The 20923-nt window shown below is 51.0% G+C and overlaps 1 protein-coding gene across 2 annotated transcripts in view; it reads left to right on the forward strand.

Moving 5' to 3' along the window:
* Window positions 1-16812, forward strand: part of TANGO6 (transport and golgi organization 6 homolog) — a 99732-nt gene extending 82920 nt beyond the window's left edge. For both annotated transcript variants that reach the window (XM_075335993.1, XM_075335994.1), the window contains 6 exons: window positions 1560-1913; window positions 1995-2052; window positions 2556-2708; window positions 14567-14718; window positions 15089-15202; window positions 16028-16812. In XM_075335993.1, coding sequence (XP_075192108.1) covers window positions 1560-1913; window positions 1995-2052; window positions 2556-2708; window positions 14567-14718; window positions 15089-15202; window positions 16028-16204 — 1008 coding nt within the window. In that variant the 3' untranslated portion in view covers window positions 16205-16812. The remainder of the gene's footprint in view (window positions 1-1559; window positions 1914-1994; window positions 2053-2555; window positions 2709-14566; window positions 14719-15088; window positions 15203-16027) is intronic.
* The last annotated feature ends 4111 nt before the right edge of the window (window positions 16813-20923 follow it).

A 20923-nucleotide genomic window follows, 5' to 3' on the forward strand; every position in this document is an offset into this window, starting at 1 on the left:
TACCCTCACGACCTATGTAGAGCACCCCCCGACAACCTGTGCCAATCAGGGAATTTTTTATCCCCCGACGAGGAACTTTGATCCCCATTGCAAAGTGGCAACACAGGTCAAACGCCTGACCGCAACTCCATCTGTTCTGTGTGTGGCTGCTGGAAAAAGCACATTCATCGGCAGGCTGATATAGAATGAAAGTAGCAGCAGGTCAAGCACGCACACTGCCTCTCCATTTAACTGAGTTTACCAATTGGTGCGTATCCCTGTGGTCGGACCCCCACCGAACACCATGTTATCACCAAGCCGGGGAGTAGGTGTTAATTTGCATTCTCTGGACACCCCTTTACCAGTAATTGACTATAGCAAGGGATTTGCCAGCGATCCTAAAATTTTTAAAAAGGTTTCTGTGAAGGGGTAAAAAGGGGTTGGGGTTTTTTTTGTTTTGTTTTTTTTTTTAACTTTATCAGATGTATCTTAATTTTTTTATTTCTTTGTCCTTCTAAGTGATTTGAAGCTGCTCGATGATGCTTTTGAATGTGTGCCAGAGCAGTGATAGGCTGACAGTGGCACCTACAGAGTTAAATTGCTGGGTTAAAAGATAACTCTGATCCCACTCGCTACAGCCGGATGACAGCGATAAGAACACTTCAGTTAAAGGGTATATCTGTGACTTTTTATGTACCCAAGCACTAACAGGCAGATAGTTGCTACCTTACCTTCCTGTTGTGCCTGGCGCCGTTCTTTGCCAACACAGATCGGTCACAGACGCGCTACTGCCTGCAATTCAGCTGACGTCGCATCAACAGAATGGTGGCTTCTCAACCCACTCTACTATGTAGATGGGGCAGAACCGCTGACTTCACATGAATGTCAATCAGCATGACGTCGACTCTCCCACCCCGTCTACAGAGCACAAAAGAAGCCTCCACTCTGTTGACAAAGCCACTGTTTCATCGGCAGGAGCGGTCTGTGACCGCTCTGTGCCAGAGACAAAGGCTTTGGGCGTAACAGGCAGGTAACTAGCAAGTACCTGCCTGTTAATGCTTAGGCACATTTTTTTTGTTAAAGTCCCAGATGTACCCTTTTAAAGTATAATGTAAGAGGTTAAAGTGGACCTGCCAGTTCTGACGAGTCTGTGTTAGTAAATAATTGGGTGACCTCTTTCATTTTGTCTCACGGTTAGTTTGTCTTGATTATTGCAGAATATATTGGCGCTATATAAACGAAAACTATGGGTTTGGTTTACACATTTCATAGCGACATACTGTCCATGACAATACTAATCCATAATTGTTCTGTATCCACACATTTTCAGAAATAAGAGGGCAATGGCGCAGTCCTGCATTGTCAGGCGAGCGTAATTCTTTTCATACATTCACATGGACGTCATCTAGTCAGTGGACCAAATCACAAGGAGCACTTTACAAGTGGTTAAGTTACATGTGGACTTGTGAATCCCAGAGATTAGTGGTTCCTGACTTCATCATTCGGCTGGCGAATCCACAGTCATACTGTATAATCTAGACGCATGTTATTCTGACTTGTCTTTGGCATATTTCCCATAGTTGAATTCAACGGATTTTGGGCATTTAAAGAAGTTGATTCCAGTTCTGGAAAAAGTAATGGAGGTCCACCCAGAGGCTGGAATTCAGGAGCTGGCTAGTGAGCTGCGAGTTACCATTGCCACACACTGTGCTGTTCCCCTATCAAACAGAACAACTAATCACTGTAACACTGAGAAAAAGGAAACAAAACAGCCAAGACCAAGAAAAGATTCTGACCTAGAAAACATACAGGAGATACTAAGCTCCGCCAAAGACCCTGACGTACCCACCAGGGCAGCATCTCTGCGCTTCCTTTCTCGCCTCCTTGAGCAAAGGCATCCTCAAGTGATAGAACTCAGAGAGCAGGTGATGCAGGTAAGCTAGTTGACATCTCTTTTTAACCACTAGATGGCGATGCATTAAGATTCTTCTAAAACCTTTTTCAATTTGTTTTAGCTCTTTTTGGAGAATTTAGAGCAAGGGGAGCCCTTTGTGTATCTATCCGCTATACAAGGTAAACTAACCCACAGGTACGCTCCAGAAGGAAGGTATTGACATTCTTTAGTCTGCCATGTGGTTATTAATAATACTCATTTGGTTGTAGACTCCATTTTGCTTCCTTTTGCAGCCCCTTAGCCCTTTATCCATGCAAGCAAACCCGAAAAGTAACACTGACTTCCGAGAAGCTTGTGTTCTGGGGTCCGTGCACGGACATTAGGTGTCTGGTGTGGACCCTGAACTTTACAATTTGGGTTTGCCCATCACAACTCATTGGTTAGGAGCCCAGAGCAACAAAACAGTGGTGCTCAGCAAGGAGTTTGTATGTTCTCTCTGTGTTTGCATGGGTTTCCTTCCATACTCCAAAGACATACTGATAGGGAATTAAGATTTGCTTTTCACAAGGCCATTTAATGAGTAATTGCGTTTTAATATGTATCTGTCATCCATGAGTATATAACCTAAGGGGTAAAACCTTACATGTCCATAAACATTTTTATTTATTTATTTTTTAAACAGGCATTGCTATATTATCCAGAGACATCCCCGAGCGCATCCTGCCTATTCTCCTATCACAATATGAGAGTACAGTGTCACTTAAGGGAAAACTACCATCTCCTGAGACAAGGATGAAAGTAGGAGAAGCACTGATGAGGTGCACACGGACTCTGGGTGAGTATATTTACAGGTCATGTTGGTGAGTGCTGGTGCCTAAATAATGCATTGTAGAAAAGGTCACCTAACCTGCAAGAACCAAACAGAAGATTCAGTCTCTAGACCTTATTATTTTTTTACTACAAAGTACAGCGGGTGAAATAAGTACCGTATTTTTGGTTTTATAAGCCGCACCAGATTATAAGACGCACCACAAATATAGAGATGAAAAGGGTAAAAAAAACGGGGTGCATCTTATACTCCGGTGGTGTCTTACCGTAGGGGGCGACAGCAGTAGTGGATCGGGGTTCACAGGGGGAGGTGCTGGAGTAGGGCAACGCTGGCTTCTGGAGTAGGGCAGTGCTGGCTGCTGTGTGACCGGCCGTGCTGGCTGTGTGGAGCAGGGCAGTGCAGAGGTGAGATGCTCTGTTGGCGGTGCGATCTTCAAATAATGCCTCCCGGAATCAGCGCCTGCGCAGATGGAGTTCTTGGCTCAATGAGCACAGCCCAGCAACACCAACAGAGCATCTCACCCGCCATAGCCAGCACAGCCTCACACTACTAACAGCGCATCTCACCCGCCACAGCCAGCACAGCCCCGCAACAGCAACAGCGCATCTCACCCGCCACAGCCTGCACAGCTCCGCACCACCAACAGCGCATCTCACCCGCCACAGCCAGCACAGCTCCGCACCACCAACAAAGCATCTCATTCGCTGCAGCCAGCATAGCCCCGCACCACCAGCAGAGCATCTCACTCGCCGCAGCCAGCACAGCCCTGCACCACTAACAGCGCATCTCACCCGTCACAGCCAGTACAGCCCCGCACCGCCGACAGACCATCTCACCCGCTGCAGCCAGTACAGCCTCGCACTGCCGACAGACCATCTCACCCGCTGCAGCCAGTACAGCCCCGCACTGCCGACAGAGTATCTCACCCGCCGAATTGCCCTGCTCCGCACAGCACCCACCGCAGCCAGCACAGCACATTCTCCATTCTCCACCTCCGGTAAGCTACATTTAGATTTTAAGACGCACCCCTCATTTTCCTCCCAAATGAAAAGTGCGTCTTATAATCCAAAAAATATGGAAAATAGATTTCTAAAAGTGCTGTTGACATTTTCCCACCAAATGACTGTAACAACCCATCCTATTCACACCGGTAAATAAATCGAACTATAGAGATCCATAAATTAAGTTATGGAAGTTTTCAAATGTACTATATTATATACTGTATTGACATTCATTATTAAGAAAAAGTGGAATGACTAATTTGATGTCAACAGCTATTTCGCAGTATTTGTAAAAGCAGAATCTTTGAACGTTTTTTTTTTTAAATTATAAGTCGGATGCTATCCTCCTTGAAGAAGCATCAATAACCTCGCGAAACGCGCCTTGTGGTCTCTAGATCTGTCCCTGGGGGCTTTGCAATGCTGTGAGAATAGGCTCTCCCATTGGTTCCTCTGCACTTGCACTTTAGGTAATCTTGGCCCTCCTTGGTACTCATGTATTTTTACCTACAGCTCTTTAATCATGATGTCCTTTTTGGGACTTGTTACCTTTCATGTTTAAACATTATCTTGTGCATGTTTAAGGCTGTGGGGGCCGGATACGTGTTATGTACACACCATTAGGAACCCTGTCATTCTCCTTTTGCTTACCTTCAGGCACCCACCATGTCTCATGTAGGTGTTTTTAACCCCTTCAGCCCCAAGCCTATTTTGACCCTAAAGACCAGGCCATTTTTTGCAATTCTGACCAGTGTCACTTTATGAGGTTATAACTCTGGAACGCTTCAGCGGATCCCGGTGATTCTGAGATTGTTTTTCTTTGTCGCTCCATTGGGAGACCCAGACAAATGGGTGTATAGGCTATGCCTCCGGAGGCCGCACAAAGTATTACACTAAAAGTGTAAAGCCCCTCCCCTTCTGCCTATACACCCCCCGTGCTCCCACGGGCTCCTCAGTTTTTATGCTTTGTGCGAAGGAGGCAGACATGCACGCACAGCTCCACAGATTGGTCAGCAGCTGCTGCTGACTATGTCGGATGGAAGAAAAGTGGGCCCATATAGGGCCCCCAGCATGCTCCCTTCTCACCCCACTCTTGTCGGCGGTGTTGTTAAGGTTGAGGTATCCATTGCGGGTACGGAGGCTGGAGCCCACATGCTGTTTTTCCTTCCCCATCCCCCTTAGGGCTCTGGGTGAAGTGGGATCCTATCGGTCTCCAGGCACTGAGACCGTGCTTCATCCACAACTCCTGGGAGCCTGCTGGATAGGAGCCGGGTATCGTTCAGGGACAAGGCCCTGCTACTTGGAGGTACTCTGTGTCCCCGTGGGGACCGCGCACAGCAACACTCCAGCATTGCTGGGTGTGCTAGTGCACCGGGGACAGCGGCGCTGACCGGGTTAAATGTGCCATTTCACACTGCAGCGTCGCTGAGTGTGTTTGTGTGAGGGGACTACCGCACTGACCGCCGCTGCCATGGTTAACACTGCGGCGCGGCTGGGACTTGTAGTGCGCCGGGGACTTCCGCGCCGGCCGCGCTTATACGGCGGCCGCGCTTATTACTCGAGTCCCCGGCTTTTGCGGCCTAGTCTTTTTTCCTCCCACCCCCAGCCCTGACAGGCAGGGGAAGGGCGGGACGCTGTACAGGACGAGCAGCAATGAGGGCTGGAGCATGCTTTGCATACTCCACCCCCCTCACTGTGCACAGTGGGGCACCAGTTCCCGCACTTTCTGGGTCACGCCCACGGCTCCCTCCTCTCCTCAGGACGCCGGCAGCCATTCCTGTCAGCTCCTCGGACGCTGCAGAGGGGGACAAATTCTGGGAGACCCAGGCAGGGATTCTGGTGGCCTCACAACCGCTTTAAGCGGGCGGTAAGCAGCACCTGTGGTGCTAGCCCCATTGTGCAGAAGTGTAATTATAAATTATATGTTTATGGTATATACTTTACACTGTATGGTGCACAGTTGATTTCTGGCTATATACCCTATTGTGTTGCTCAGGGAAGACAATAGCATGGCGCCCACAAAGGGCAGGGGTGCCAAAACACAGGCTTACTATGCTGCCTGCGCCGCATGTACGACCCCGCTACCGGCAGGATCCACTGACCCTCATTGTATACACTGCTCGGCCCCTGCGGCACTTACTCAGCCGGAGCCTCTGCTAAGGGGGGCCCAGGGGGAACCACCTGCTGACACTGTCCAGGTGACGGGGACGGAGTTTGCAGTCTTTACGGATAAACTCTCTGAGACTATGGCTAAGATACTAGAAGCCTTGCAGTCCAGACCGGTATCTCAGCACAGGGACACTGTTGAATCATTGTTCCCTGGCCCCCCTCAGTTGGACCAACAATGTCCCCCCGGGGTGTCTCATAGATCCCAGGCTGAGGGCTCTGACACAGACCCCAGCCCCAGACCGACTAAGCGAGCTCGCTTGGCAATTCCCTCGACATCATCATATTGTGCAGGGTCTCAGCGGGGGGAATCTCTGGTTGATGACGCGGAGACAGCTGATCAGGATTCTGATCCTGAGGCCGCTCTCAACCTTGATACTCCGGACGGGGACGCCATAGTGAACGATCTTATTGCGTCCATCAATAAAATGTTGGATATTTCTCCCTCAGCTCCTCCGGTGGAGGAGTCAGCTTCTCAGCAGGAGAAATCCCGTTTCAGGTTTCCCAAGCGTACACCAAGTATGTTTCTGGACCACTCTGATTTCAGAGAGGCAGTCCAGAATCACCATGATTGTCCAGATAAGCGTTTTTCTAAGCGCCTTAAGGATACACGTTATCCCTTTCCCCCTGACGTGGTCAAAGGTTGGACTCAGTGTCCCAAGGTGGATCCTCCAATCTCCAGACTGGCGGCTAGATCCATACTTGCAGTGGAAGATGGGGCTTCACTCAAAGATGCCACTGACAGGCAGATGGAACTCTGGCTGAAATTCATCTATGAAGCTATCGGCGCTTCTTTTGCCCCAGCATTCGCAGCCGTATGGGCGCTACAAGCTATCTCAGCAGGTCAAGCGCAAATTGACGCAGCCACACGCACGTCCGCGCCGCAGGTGGCGTCCATAACCTCTCAGACGTCGGCATTTGCGTCTTACGCTATTAATGCTGTCCTGGACTCTGCGAGCCGTACGGCGGTTGCATCCGCCAATTCGGTGGTACTCCGCAGGGCCTTGTGGCTACGGGAATGGAAGGCAGATTCTGCTTCCAAAAAGCGCTTAACCAGTTTGCCAATTTCTGGCGACCGATTGTTTGGCGAGCGTTTGGATGAAATCATCAAACAATCCAAGGGAAAGGATACATCCTTACCCCAGCCCAAACCGAACATACCCCAACAGAGGAGGGGGCAGTCGAGGTTTCGGTCCTTTCGGGGCGCGGGCAGGTCCCAATTCTCCTCGTCCAAAAGGCCTCAGAAAGATCAAAGGAACTCTGATTCATGGCGGTCTAAGTCACGTCCTAAAAAGACCACCGGAGGTGCCGCTACCAAAGCGGCTTCCTCATGACTTTCGGCCTCCTCAATCCGCATCCTCGGTCGGTGGCAGGCTCTCCCGCTTTTGCGACACCTGGCTGCCACGGGTAAAAGACCGTTGGGTGAGAGACATTCTGTCTCACGGTTACAAGATAGAGTTCACCTCTCGTCCCCCGACTCGATTCTTCAGGTCATCCCCGCCTCCCGAGCGAGCCGAGGCTCTTATGCAGGCGCTGGGCACTCTGAAGGCAGAAGGAGTGGTGGTCCCTGTGCCTCTTCAGCATCAGGGTCACGGTTTTTACTCCAACCTGTTTGTGGTCCCAAAGAAGGACGGGTCTTTCCGTCCTGTCCTGGACCTGAAACTGCTCAATAAACACGTAAAGACCAGGCGGTTCCGGATGGAATCCCTCCGCTCCGTCATCGCCTCAATGTCCCAAGGAGATTTCCTTGCATCGATCGATATCAAAGATGCTTATCTCCACGTACCGATTGCTCCAGAGCACCAGCGCTTCTTGCGCTTCGCCATAGGAGACGAACACCTGCAGTTCGTGGCACTGCCGTTCGGCCTGGCAACAGCCCCACGGGTTTTCACCAAGGTTATGGCTACTGTAGTAGCGGTCCTCCACTCTCAGGGTCACTCGGTGATCCGTTACTTGGACGATCTGCTGATCAAGGCACCCTCTCAAGAGGCATGCCAACACAGCCTCGACGCTACTCTGGAGACTCTCCAGAGTTTCGGGTGGATCATCAATTCTCCAAAGTCAAATCTGACACCGGCCCAATCGCTGACATATCTTGGCATGGAGTTTCATACCCTCTCAGCGATAGTGAAGCTTCCACTGGTCAAGCAGCGTTCACTACAGACAGGGGTGCAATCTCTCCTTCAAGGTCAGGCACACCCCTTGAGGCGCCTCATGCACTTCCTGGGGAAGATGGTGGCAGCAATGGAGGCAGTCCCTTTCGCGCAGTTTCACCTGCGTCCTCTTCAATGGGACATCCTACGCAAATGGGACAGGAAACCGACGTCCCTCGACAGGAACGTCTCCCTCTCTCAGGCGACCAAAGCTTCCCTTCGGTGGTGGCTTCTTCCCACTTCATTATCGAAGGGGAAATCCTTCCTACCCCCATCCTGGGCGGTGGTCACGACGGACGCGAGTCTGTCAGGGTGGGGAGCGGTTTTTCTCCACCACAGGGCTCAGGGTACGTGGACCCAGCAAGAGTCCTCACTTCAGATCAATGTTCTGGAAATACGGGCAGTGTATCTTGCCCTGAAAGCGTTCCAGCAGTGGCTGGAAGGCAAGCAGATCCGAATTCAGTCGGACAATTCCACAGCGGTGGCATACATCAACCACCAAGGCGGCACACGCAGTCGGCAAGCCTTCCAGGAAGTCCGGCGGATTTTGATGTGGGTGGAAGCCACGGCCTCCACCATCTCTGCAGTTCACATCCCAGGCGTGGAAAACTGGGAAGCAGATTATCTCAGTCGCCAGGGCATGGACGCAGGGGAATGGTCCCTTCACCCGGACGTGTTTCAGGAGATCTGTTGCCGCTGGGGGGTGCCGGACGTCGACCTCATTGCGTCCCGGCACAACAACAAGGTACCGACGTTCATGGCATGGTCTCAAGATCCCAGAGCTATGGCGGCAGACGCCTTAGTTCAGGATTGGTCGCAGTTTCAGCTCCCTTATGTGTTTCCTCCGCTGGCACTGTTGCCCAGAGTGTTACGCAAGATCAGGGCCGACTGCCGCCGCGTCATCCTCGTCGCTCCAGACTGGCCGAGGAGGTCATGGTACCCGGATCTGTGGCATCTCACGGTCGGCCAACCGTGGGCACTACCAGACCGACCAGACTTGCTGTCTCAAGGGCCGTTTTTCCATCTGAATTCTGCGGCCCTCAACCTGACTGTGTGGCCATTGAGTCCTGGATCCTAGCGTCTTCAGGATTATCTCAAGAGGTCATTGCCACTATGAGACAGGCTAGGAAACCAACGTCCGCCAAGATCTACCACAGGACGTGGAAAATTTTCCTGTCGTGGTGCGCTGCTCAGGGTTTTTCTCCCTGGCCGTTTGCCTTGCCCACTTTTCTGTCCTTTCTTCAATCTGGACTGGAAAAGGGTTTGTCGCTCGGCTCCCTTAAGGGACAAGTCTCAGCGCTCTCTGTGTTTTTCCAGAAGCGCCTAGCCAGACTTCCACAGGTACGCACGTTCCTGCAGGGGGTTTGTCACATCGTCCCTCCTTACAAGCGTCCGTTAGAACCCTGGGATCTGAACAGGGTGCTGATGGTTCTTCAGAAACCACCATTCGAGCCAATGAGAGATATTTCTCTCTCACGCCTTTCGCAGAAAGTGGTTTTCCTAGTAGCAGTCACTTCACTTCGGAGAGTGTCTGAGCTAGCAGCGTTGTCGTGCAAACCCCCTTTCCTGGTGTTTCACCAGGACAAGGTGGTTCTGCGTCCGGTTCCGGAATTTCTCCCTAAGGTGGTATCCCCCTTTCATCTCAATCAGGATATCTCCTTACCCTCTTTTTGTCCTCATCCAGTTCACCAATGTGAAAAGGATTTGCACTTGTTAGATCTGGTGAGAGCACTCAGACTCTACATTTCTCGTACGGCGCCCCTGCGCCGCTCGGATGCACTCTTTGTCCTTGTCGCTGGCCAGCGTAAAGGGTCACAGGCTTCCAAATCAACCCTGGCTCGGTGGATCAAGGAACCAATTCTCGAAGCTTACCGTTCTGCTGGGCTTCCGGTTCCCTCAGGGCTGAAGGCCCATTCTACCAGAGCCGTGGGTGCGTCCTGGGCTTTGAGGCACCAGGCTACGGCTCAGCAGGTGTGTCAGGCGGCTACCTGGTCGAGCCTGCACACTTTCACGAAACACTATCAGGTGCATACCTATGCTTCGGTGGATGCCAGCCTAGGTAGACGAGTCCTTCAGGCGGCGGTTGCCCACCTGTAGGAAGGGGCCGTTTTACGGCTCTATTACGAGGTATTATTTTACCCACCCAGGGACTGCTTTTGGACGTCCCATTTGTCTGGGTCTCCCAATGGAGCGACAAAGAAGAAGGGAATTTTGTTTACTTACCGTAAATTCCTTTTCTTCTAGCTCCAATTGGGAGACCCAGCACCCGCCCCTGTTTTTTTGTGTACACATGTTGTTCATGTTGAATGGTTTCAGTTCTCCGATATTCCTTCGGATTGAATTTACTTTAAACCAGTTTATAATTTTTTCCTCCTTCTTGCTTTTGCACCAAAACTGAGGAGCCCGTGGGAGCACGGGGGGTGTATAGGCAGAAGGGGAGGGGCTTTACACTTTTAGTGTAATACTTTGTGCGGCCTCCGGAGGCATAGCCTATACACCCATTTGTCTGGGTCTCCCAATTGGAGCTAGAAGAAAAGGAATTTACGGTAAGTAAACAAAATTCCCTTCTTTCGTGACATATTGGGCTTCATGTTAGTGGTAAATTTAGGCCGATATTTTTTGCATTTCTTTGTGAAAAAAACGGAAATTTCGCGAAAATTTTGTAATTTTCAAACTTTGAATTTTTATGCTCTAAAACCAACGAGACATATGACACAAAATAATTAATAAATAACATTTCCCACATATCTATTTTACATCAGAACAATTTTGGGGAAAAAAAAAAAAATTTAAGGAAGTTATAGGGGTTCAAAGTTTATGAGCAATTTCTCATTTTTACAACAAAATTTACAAAGCCACTTTTTTTAGGGACCACATCACATTTGAAGTGATTTTGAAAGGTCTACATGACACAGAACACCCAAAAGTGACACCATTCCAAAAACGGCACCCCTCAGGCTACTCAAAACCACATTCAAGAAGGTTATTAACCCTTCAGGTGCTTCACAGTAACTAAAGCAATGTGGAAGGAAAAAATGAACATTTTACTTTTTGCAACAAAAATGTTAATTTAGCCTCAAATATTGCATATTCACAAGGGTAGCAGGATTAAATGAACCCCCAAAATTTGTTGGGCAATTTCTACTGAACACGCAGATACCTCATATGTGGCGAAAAACCACTGTTTGGGCGCACGGCAGGACTCGGAAGGGAAGGAGCGCCATTTGACTTTTTTGAACAGAAAATTAGCTGGAATCGTTAGCCTCACCATGTTGCTTTTGGAGAGCCCCTGAGGTGCCGAAACAGTGGAGCTCCCCCACATGTGACCCCATTTTGGAAACTAGACCCCTCATGGAATTTATCTAGATGTTTATTGAGCACTTTGAGCCTCTGGGGGCTTCACAAAAGTTAATAGAGTTGAGCCGTGAAAATAAAAAAAAACTTTTTTACCACAAAATTGTTACTTCAACCAGGTAGCTTTTTTTTTCACAAAGGTATCAGGAAAAATTGCACCATAAAATGTATTGTGCAATTTCTCCTGAGTACGCAGATACCTCACATGTGGTGGAACTCAAATGTTTGGGCGCACAGCAGAGCTCGGAAGGCAAGGATTGTCATTTGACGTTTCAAACGCAAAATTGTCTGGGACAATTAGCGTATTCCATGCTGTTTGGAGACCCCCTGAGGTGCCGAAACAGTGGAGCTCCCCCACATGTGACCCCATTTTGGAAACTAGACCCCCATGGCATAGAAAAATAAAACCAGCGGAAGATGGGGGGGGGGGGCGGCAGATGGGGGGGCAGCGACATATAAAGGGAGCATCTGTGATTGTGAGACGGCGGCTGGGATAGGGTGGGGGCGGATGGGAGAGGGCGCAGTGGATGCAGGAGTGGCAGAGGATGGGGGGAGGGGGCGGGTGGGGGTGATGGGTGGGAAGGGGAGTGGGAGGTGAGATTGGGGATAGTTACCCTACAGGATGGATCTAGGCAGCTGGATCACAGGAGATGAAGGAGGCAGCAGATCGGGGAGGGTGAGAGGTGGGGGAGGGTGAGAGGTGGGGGAGGGAGCGCAGCGCAGATCACGTCGGAGACAAGTGAGCAGAGCACAGATCACGGGGGAGACAGGTGAGCAGAGCGCAGATCACGGGGGTGAGAGGTGGAGGGAGAGTGGACAGCAGATCACGGGGGTGACAGGGGAGGGAGCGCAGATCACGGCGGTGACAGGGGAGGGAGCGCACATCACGGCGGTGACAGGGGAGGGAGCGCACATCACGGCGGTGACAGGGGAGGGAGCGCACATCACGGCGGTGACAGGGGAGGGAGCGCACATCACGGCGGTGACAGGGGAGGGAGCGCACATCACGGCGGTGACAGGGGAGGGAGCGCACATCACGGCGGTGACAGGGGAGGGAGCGCACATCACGGCGGTGACAGGGGAGGGAGCGCACATCACGGCGGTGACAGGGGAGGGAGCGCACATCACGGCGGTGACAGGGGAGGGAGCGCACATCACGGCGGTGACAGGGGAGGGAGCGCACATCACGGCGGTGACAGGGGAGGGAGCGCACATCACGGCGGTGACAGGGGAGGGAGCGCACATCACTGCGGTGACAGGGGAGGGAGCGCACATCACGGCGGTGACAGGGGAGGGAGCGCACATCACGGCGGTGACAGGGGAGGGAGCGCACATCACGGCGGTGACAGGGGAGGGAGCGCACATCACGGCGGTGACATGGGAGGGAGCGCACATCACGGCGGTGACATGGGAGGGAGCGCACATCACGGCGGTGACATGGGAGGGAGCGCACATCACGGCGGTGACAGGGGAGGGGGCGGGTAGCTGACCACGGGGGTGAGAGGTGGGGGGAGCGTGCAGCACATCACGGAGGGGAGGGGGCGAGCAGCACATCACGGAGGGGAGGGGAGGGGGCGAGCAGCACATCACGGAGGGGAGGGGAGGGGGCGAGCAGCACATCACGGAGGGGAGGGGAGGGGGCGAGCAGCACATCACGGAGGGGAGGGGAGGGGGCGAGCAGCACATCACGGAGGGGAGGGGGTGAGCAGCACATCACGGAGGGGAGGGGGCGAGCAGCACATCACGGAGGGGAGGGGGCGAGCAGCACATCACGGAGGGGAGGGGAGGGGGCGAGCAGCACATCACGGAGGGGAGGGGAGGGGGCGAGCAGCACATCACGGAGGGGAGGGGAGGGGGCGAGCAGCACATCACGGAGGGGAGGGGAGGGGGCGAGCAGCACATCACGGAGGGGAGGGGGCGAGCAGCACATCACGGAGGGGAGGGGGCGAGCAGCACATCACGGAGGGGAGGGGGCGAGCAGCACATCACGGAGGGGAGGGGGCGAGCACCGATCACGAGGGGGAGGGGCCGGGCAGCAGATCGGAGGGAGCGGTGGCACTATGACAGATGGAGGACAGGGTGCACGATCCCAGTCCTCCTCCATCTGTCATAGTGCCACCGCTCCCTCTGATCTGCTGCACGGAGGTGAGGGGCCGGGCAGCAGATTGGGGGGAGCGGTGGCACTGTGGCAGATGGAGGGCGGCAGCGGATCGGGAGGTGTGGGGGTGAGGGTGCGGGCAGGAGATCGGGGAGACAGGTGGCAGATCGCGGAGGGCAGCGGCGGCGGCGGCGGATCGGGACGCTTTTCATACAGTGCAATGGCAGCGCGGCAACTTCCGGGTCCCATGCTCCGGTCTCATAACAGCATGGGACCGGAGCTTGTCGCCCTGCCATTGCACTGTGTACACTCACTGTGCTGGCGTGCTGCAGGGACGATGACGGGGGCGGTCACCGGCAACAGGTCCACTGTGATTGGAGAAATCGGTCACAAGGCCGATCTCTCCAATCAGAGCATTGGAGCTGGGGGAGGGTGATCCAGTGAGGTCACCCAGCTCCAGCCAATGGCCAGTGCTACAGCTGCACTGGCCAGGGCTGGATTTCAATGTTTCAGTCATTTTAAATGGCTGGAACATTACAGTGGCTGTGATTGGTTGAGCGGCGTTCGTCAGCCAATCACAGCCTCCGTAGGTCCGGGGAGGAGGCACCACCCCTCCTAAGGTCAGGAACAGGTCCCCTCCTCCCCGAATCTGCGGTTTTTGTTAACATATTGCAGTCACCGGAGGCTCCGGTGCCGCGATTCCGCCATGACGGAAAGATCCGTCCTTGGTCGTTAAGGCCCAGGGCACAAGGACGGATCTTTCCGTCCATGGTCGTGAAGGGGTTAATCTTCTCTGATGTTAATCACTGTTTGTGAACGCCAATAAAATTTGTACTCTTTTTGCACCATCACTCAGTTTCTTCTTGTTTTTGATGTAACATTGAGTGGTGCAGACACTGGATCAGCCGCACCTAGGCTGACCCCGTGTTTATATTTATGGCTTATTGGTTGAGAATGTTTTTGTTGTCCTGTGGATATGCCATAAATGTCTGAGATCGGACAACCCCTTTAAGACTAGATTGTTTCTGCTAAGTTTGAACTGACTTAAGGTTGACCATGAGTATAACTTTTGTTTGTTTTTTTTTTCTTTTGCAGGTGATATGGTCCTCCAACATAGAGACGCATTATTTCATGCCTTTCTGAGAGGTTGCCGGGATCCTGACAACTTGATACGGGCTAGCAGCCTTTCCAACTTGGGTGACTTGTGCAAGCAACTGCAATTTTCCCTGGGTCCTGTTATCCATGAAGTAAGTAATGGCATTCTTCCAAGAGATTTTAAGAGTAACTGCACTTTTGACATATCACAGACATGTTTAGACTAGCGATCTGGATACACATGATAAAGTCCCACCGATCGCTGATATAAAGAGCAGAAATGCATAGTATGCCTCTGACATGCCAGATGTTTCCTGAAAATGCATGGCCTGCCTGGCATTGCAGTTCAGCGTCATACACTAAAATGAGGATGAACAGTATCAGACTAAGACTATGGACCAGAGTGCTGTCTCTGGGTAAAAAAAAAAAAATCAGATCCATTGTTTTTAATGCCAGACAGCCTATATAACAAACACCAGTTAGCACCTATAAATGATTCTTTCATTTTCTCTTTCTTCTAAGGTGACCTCATGTTTATCAGCTGTGGTTCACACTGACCCGGAGGCTCAAGTTAGAAGGGCAGCTATCCATGTGATCGTCCTACTGCTAAGAGGGCTCAGTGAACGTGCAACAGAGGTAATTGTCATACATTAATGCCATGTTTGGAAGTTTATCCATAGGATAGGGGATATGTTTCCGATCACCGGAACGCCCTCTGATCCCGGCATCCATGTGAATAGAGCTGTGATCATTCATGCGTACCTTCTCTTAATTTATTCTATATGTGACTGCTGCAGATAGCCAAGCGCAACGTTTAACTTGTGTTCAGTGGTGCCATTAAGAATGACTGAAGCGGAGTTGCGCATGTTCTACCACCGCTTCATTCAACTGGAATTCTTCAGAGCCTCAGTTCTGGGAATCGGTGGGGTCCCAGCTGTCAGACCTCCAGTGATTGGGAAGTTATTCCCCTATCCTGTGGATAGTAAATAACTTCCAAATGTGGTACACCGCCTGTAAACTCCAGTTATCAAAGGTCTTGATCTATACTGCACAATAATGCCTATATTAGGTGTTCCAGTTCCTGCTATTGTCTGTATGGGCATTCGGATAGAGGTTGGCAGCCATGCCTTCTGATCAGTTGTCATAGTAGCACCGCAGGTCGCAGTGACAGCTGGGATAAAGCTTCTGCTTGTTTCCATAACAGCACCTATAATCTGTTCCACATGGATTATCCCGTCTATTCTGAGTGATTTCTAATAATCAAGTACCACTTCAAATAAAAGCCTTATTACTAGGAGAGATCAATTCAATCCATAGACTATAGCTGCCTGCTTATCGTGGACTGCTGTTCTGTGCTCCCTGATCTCAGTTCACTACTTTTTACTATGTATAGATAAACTGGCTCTCTTAAAGTAATTCTCTTGTCATTAATGACTCTATTATTCTTGTGTTTTCCATCAGGTGCTACGTGATGTTCTTCTGGACCTTTACCGCTTGTTAAAATATGTGGTGCAGTGCGAGAGGGACTCTGTTTCCGTACTTCATGCCCAACTGGGACTGGAGGAATTGGACAGCATCATGCGAGCATTTCTCTTTCCTGCTCAGAAACTGGAGAAGAAAATTGTGGTTTTGCCATAAGACATTTAAACATCATTCAAGCACAAAATACTGTACAGAGCTTTATAAGACACCGAACTCTATTCTTATTGCACTATTAAAGAATGATTTCATGTCATGACGTATAACATTGTTTAAGGCTGTGTTCACATCATGCAAATGTAGCTATAGTCCATCATTACCCAAAGGAGGCCAAATGAGTTAGTTTTAGCTAACATTGTACCCATTAGCTGACATATCCCACTATATAGGTAAACAGAGACATACTGTATATACATGAGGCATATTGGTTATTGAATACTCCTGTTATATATCTCTGACGCATAGAAATATGAACAGAGCCTAAGAGCTGCGAGGTGACATACATTCAGGGTCAGAACTGGAATGTATAAAGAGCCATTTATCAATGTTTCAGACTGTACGAACTCACAGTAAGGAATACTGTTTTTCTGTAATGTATGGAAAAAAGTGAGGATTGGTGTTCATTGCTCAGTCGCTATCTAGGATTCTTTACATTTGTCATCAGGCATAGTTTTGTACAAATGTCTATAATGTAATATGCAATACTTTTTTTTAACAATGCTTTTATATATATAAAAAAAATAAAATAAAAATGTAAATAATATTCATTGCTGTGGCCCCTACAGTAATAAAACATATATTTTTGACTGTTTTAGCCAGTAGATAGACAAAAAAATATTTAAATTAACAGAGTCCTCAGTGATTGATACTTTTTAATGGATAACTGAAAAGATGGTAATATGTAGCAAACATTCCAGACTACTTAGGTTTCCATCGGGCATAGTGTAAGGCCGGGGCCCCACGGGGACTACTGTGATCCTCGCATGACACACTGCTCACGCTGGCAGCACAGCTGGAGCGGAGTGTCATTCGAGTGTCATTGCGACTGAGGTCCGATCATGCAATCGGGCCACAGCTATGGGGGCGGGCCAACTCTGAGAAGGGGCGGGCCGGCGCTGCGGAGGGCAGGAGGGATTTATCTCCCTCTCTCCTATGTTGCCGGCTACTGCCATTCTCGCTCTGCACCGATGTCCTGCGAGTGCAGTGCAATTTTTATCTCGCCCAATAGACTTGAATTGGTGCGAGAAAAACAAGGATCGCATTGCACCCGCATATGTTGCGACTGTTTTCTCGGTCCGATTAGGGCTGAGAAAATAATCGCTCATGGGTACTGGCACATAGAGTAATATTGGTCCGAGTTGAATGCGATGTTTTATCACATTCCACTCGCTCCGATTTTCATGCCGTGTGGTCTTAGGCCTAACACAAAATCTGAAATCGGATATTTATACACAACAGGACATTAGAATAGTGCAGTAAATAAAACAAGTGACATGAAGCAGAACAATCAGTTTTTAATTGATGCAAAAAGACATAAATCCATATCACGCATTTATTCCTGCTCTGAATGTGTCAAAGGTCAATGACATAAGTTTGTACTCCAAGACCCTTCTGTCTGGAATTTGAAGTTTCTTTTCAATACCAGCAATTTTATGTCCATGATGCTGGGATCAGGGCTACAAAAAATGTCTTCATCGTTCCTTATCGGAGACCCAGAACATGGGTGTATAGCTTCTGCCTCCGGAGGACACACAAAGTACTACACTAAAAGTGTAGCTCCTCCCTCTGAGCATATACACCCCCTGGATGACAAATCTAACCAGTTCAATGCTTTGTGTTCAGGAGGTCACACACACACATGCATTCTCTGAATTTTGATTTTTGATTTCAAAGATTTGGAAGAAAAGCGGGTCCAGTCTGGACTCCCGGCATGTCCCTTCTCACCCCTCTGTGTCGGCGGTGCTGTTAAGGTTGATTTTACAAGGCTGGAGCCTTCACATGCCGCGCTCCTTCACTATCCCCTGAGGCTCTGGCTTGAAGTGGGAGCCATCACGGTTCTCACTGCTTTGCAGGAGACCGGTCTCCATCCGCAACCCTTTCAGGATCCTGCTGGACGGAGCGCTCATCCCCCAGGGACCTGGCACCTGCGTCTCACAAGCTAAGTACTGAGACGTTATTACCACAGGTCTTTCCAGGGGTCCCTTGTACTTTATATATTGGGGAGAGTGTGTTTTATGACTGTGTTATCATTTCCGGCCGGTTCTCTGGTTTTCACTGGAGAACCGCGCCGATGGTGCCTGCACGCTGGCCGCATGTTTAAATCTAGGCCCCGGCTTCGCCTGAGGCCTAGTTTCGATTTCACTGCCCCTGCATGTCAGTCATGCAGAGGGACAGTGCGGCTCCGCCCAGCGGCTGTTCAGCACAGGGAACGGACACTCCTCACTGAGGAAAGATTCCCTCCCCTGTATTCCTCATTTGCCCTCCGGATCCCGCCCTCAGAGTAGGCCCCGCCCCCTCTCCTCGCTCCGGCGCCATTTTATCGGCGTTCTCAATGTCTGCATAACCACATTGTGACAAATGGGGGCCTGGGCTGGGGGATCTGGAGGGCACAGAGATGTTTTATGTTAAACGGTCTGGCAGGCCACAACCTCCGGTTGTGCAGCTGCTTATATACTCTGTTTATATACTCTGCTGGGGGTCATTCTGGACAGAGCCCCCACTTCTGCAGCATGTCTCACATCAGAGCAAGGCTGCAAGGCTGTTCTTAATATGCACTGCTGTAGACTCGTACTGCCTGTACCAAGCACATAACCACATTGTGATGCTTGCTCTAACACAGTGGTCGCTCAGCCTGGAAGCTCATCAGTGGTCCCTCCAGCTGCTCCGGCTCCGGTGGCTGAACCCCCGGTTTGGGTAGAATCCCTCTCTCCAGGGAACAGCTGTCCCGGACTCTGCTGAGCATGCATCAGCCCCCTTCTCAGGGCGCTTCTGCTGCTACGGCTCGCTCAGCAAAGCTCACAGAGGATTTTTCATCTGGCTCAGACCCGTCTTCCTAAAATGGAGACGCAGGGTCCCCTGGCCTTCCTCGTCCCGCAGCTCTGATTCACGAGCTGACTCGCAGGACGAGGAGGATGTCTTTACTAGGGGCTCGGACGCTACTTCATGTACCCCATTGATCTGTCCGAAGGTGACGCAGATGCTAATGATTTGATTGCGTCCATTATTTTTGTACTGGACCTCAATCCGCCTGTATCAGGGGAGCATCCCCCTCTGGCAGAAAGGCATCAGTATACCTTAAGAGAACAAGGAGTGTGTTCCTTAACCACTCCAGTTTTTCAGCCCACTGTGACCAAGCCCAGAGCCTGTCCTGACAGACGCTTCCCAGAGCGTGGTTCTGATGACCGTTTCCCCCTTCCACCAGAGGTGGTCAAGGAGTGGGCTCATTCACCAAGGGTGGACCCTCCGGTGTCTAGACTTTCAGCCCGGATAGTTGTATCAGTGGCTGACGGCACCTCTCTAAGGATCCCACTGTCCGCCAGGTTGACCTTCTGGCCAAATCTATATATGAGGTGGCAGGGGCCTCGTTCTCCCCATCTTTTGCAGCAGTGCGGGCTCTCAAAGCCATCTCTGCTTCTCTGGAGGAGATGCATTCCCTCACCAGGGACTTTATGCCCGAAATGGTTGCCTTAACTTCCAGGCGTCAGTCTTTTCATCCTATGCCATGTCTGCCATGCTGGAGACTGTCACCGCACCGCGGTGGCCTCGGCTACTTCCCTCGCTATCCGCAGGCTCCTGTGGCTTTGAGAGTGGAAGGCAGATGCTTCTTAAGAAGCTCATTACTGGGCTCCCTTTTGCTGGGACCAGTCTATTCGGTGAACAACTGGATGAAATTATTAAGGAAGCTTTTGGCAGGAAGAGTACTTCCATGCCACAAACCCAGGAAACCTGTCCAGGGCAGGAACCAGTCGAGGTTTCGTTCCTTTCGTTCCTCTAACTGGTCGTCCTCTAAGCCCTCGGCCTCGTCCACTAACTCAGCCAAGGTCCGTAAACCAACTGGCGCATGAAGCCGCGTCCTCAGAAGTCCGCAGGAGCTGCTGCCACCAAGGCAGCCTCCTCTTGATTATCTGGCCGCGCCAGCAACGTCCTTGGTCGGTGGCAGGTTCTCCCACTTGGGCGACGTGTGGTTTCAACACGTCTTCGATCAGTGGGTGTGGGTTACCATCTCCCACGGCTGCAGAATAGAATTCTATCCAGCCCGCCACAACTCCCCCCTGCTCCAAGGCCGCCGCCTTCTCACAGGCCGTGGCATTCTTGCAGGCCAGTGGAGCAATTGTACCAGTTCCCGACTGGGAACGGTCCTGAGATTTCTACTCAAATCTCTTCCTAGTCCCCGAAAAGGACGGTGCCTTCCGACCTGGATCTCAAGCTTCTCAACAAGCATGTTCAGGTGCGGCATTTTTGCATGGAATCTCTGCGATCTGTCAATGACCCAAGGAGATTTCTTAGCATCAATCGACATCAGAGATGTCTATCTGCATGTGCCAATCGCAGTTTCACACCAGCGTTGGCTACGTTTTATAATCGGAGAGGAGCATTTCCAATTCGTGGCTCTCCCCTTCGGGTTAGCCACGGCCCCTTGTGTATTCACCAAGGTCATGGCAGCAGTGGTTGCGGTTCTGCACCTCCAGGGGTTGGCAGTGATTCCTTACCTGGACAACCTTCTAGTCAAGGCTTCATCCAGTGCAGACTGTCAGCGGAGTGTCTCGCTCACTCTCGCCACGCTTGCAAGTCCACTCTGACCCCGACCCAGGAACTTACGTACCTAGGGATGCACTTCAGACTCTGCTGGCACTTGTGAAGCTGCCCTTAGTCAAACAG

The sequence above is a fragment of the Anomaloglossus baeobatrachus genome, chromosome 2 (assembly GCF_048569485.1).
Source record: "Anomaloglossus baeobatrachus isolate aAnoBae1 chromosome 2, aAnoBae1.hap1, whole genome shotgun sequence".
NCBI lineage: Eukaryota > Metazoa > Chordata > Amphibia > Anura > Aromobatidae > Anomaloglossus > Anomaloglossus baeobatrachus.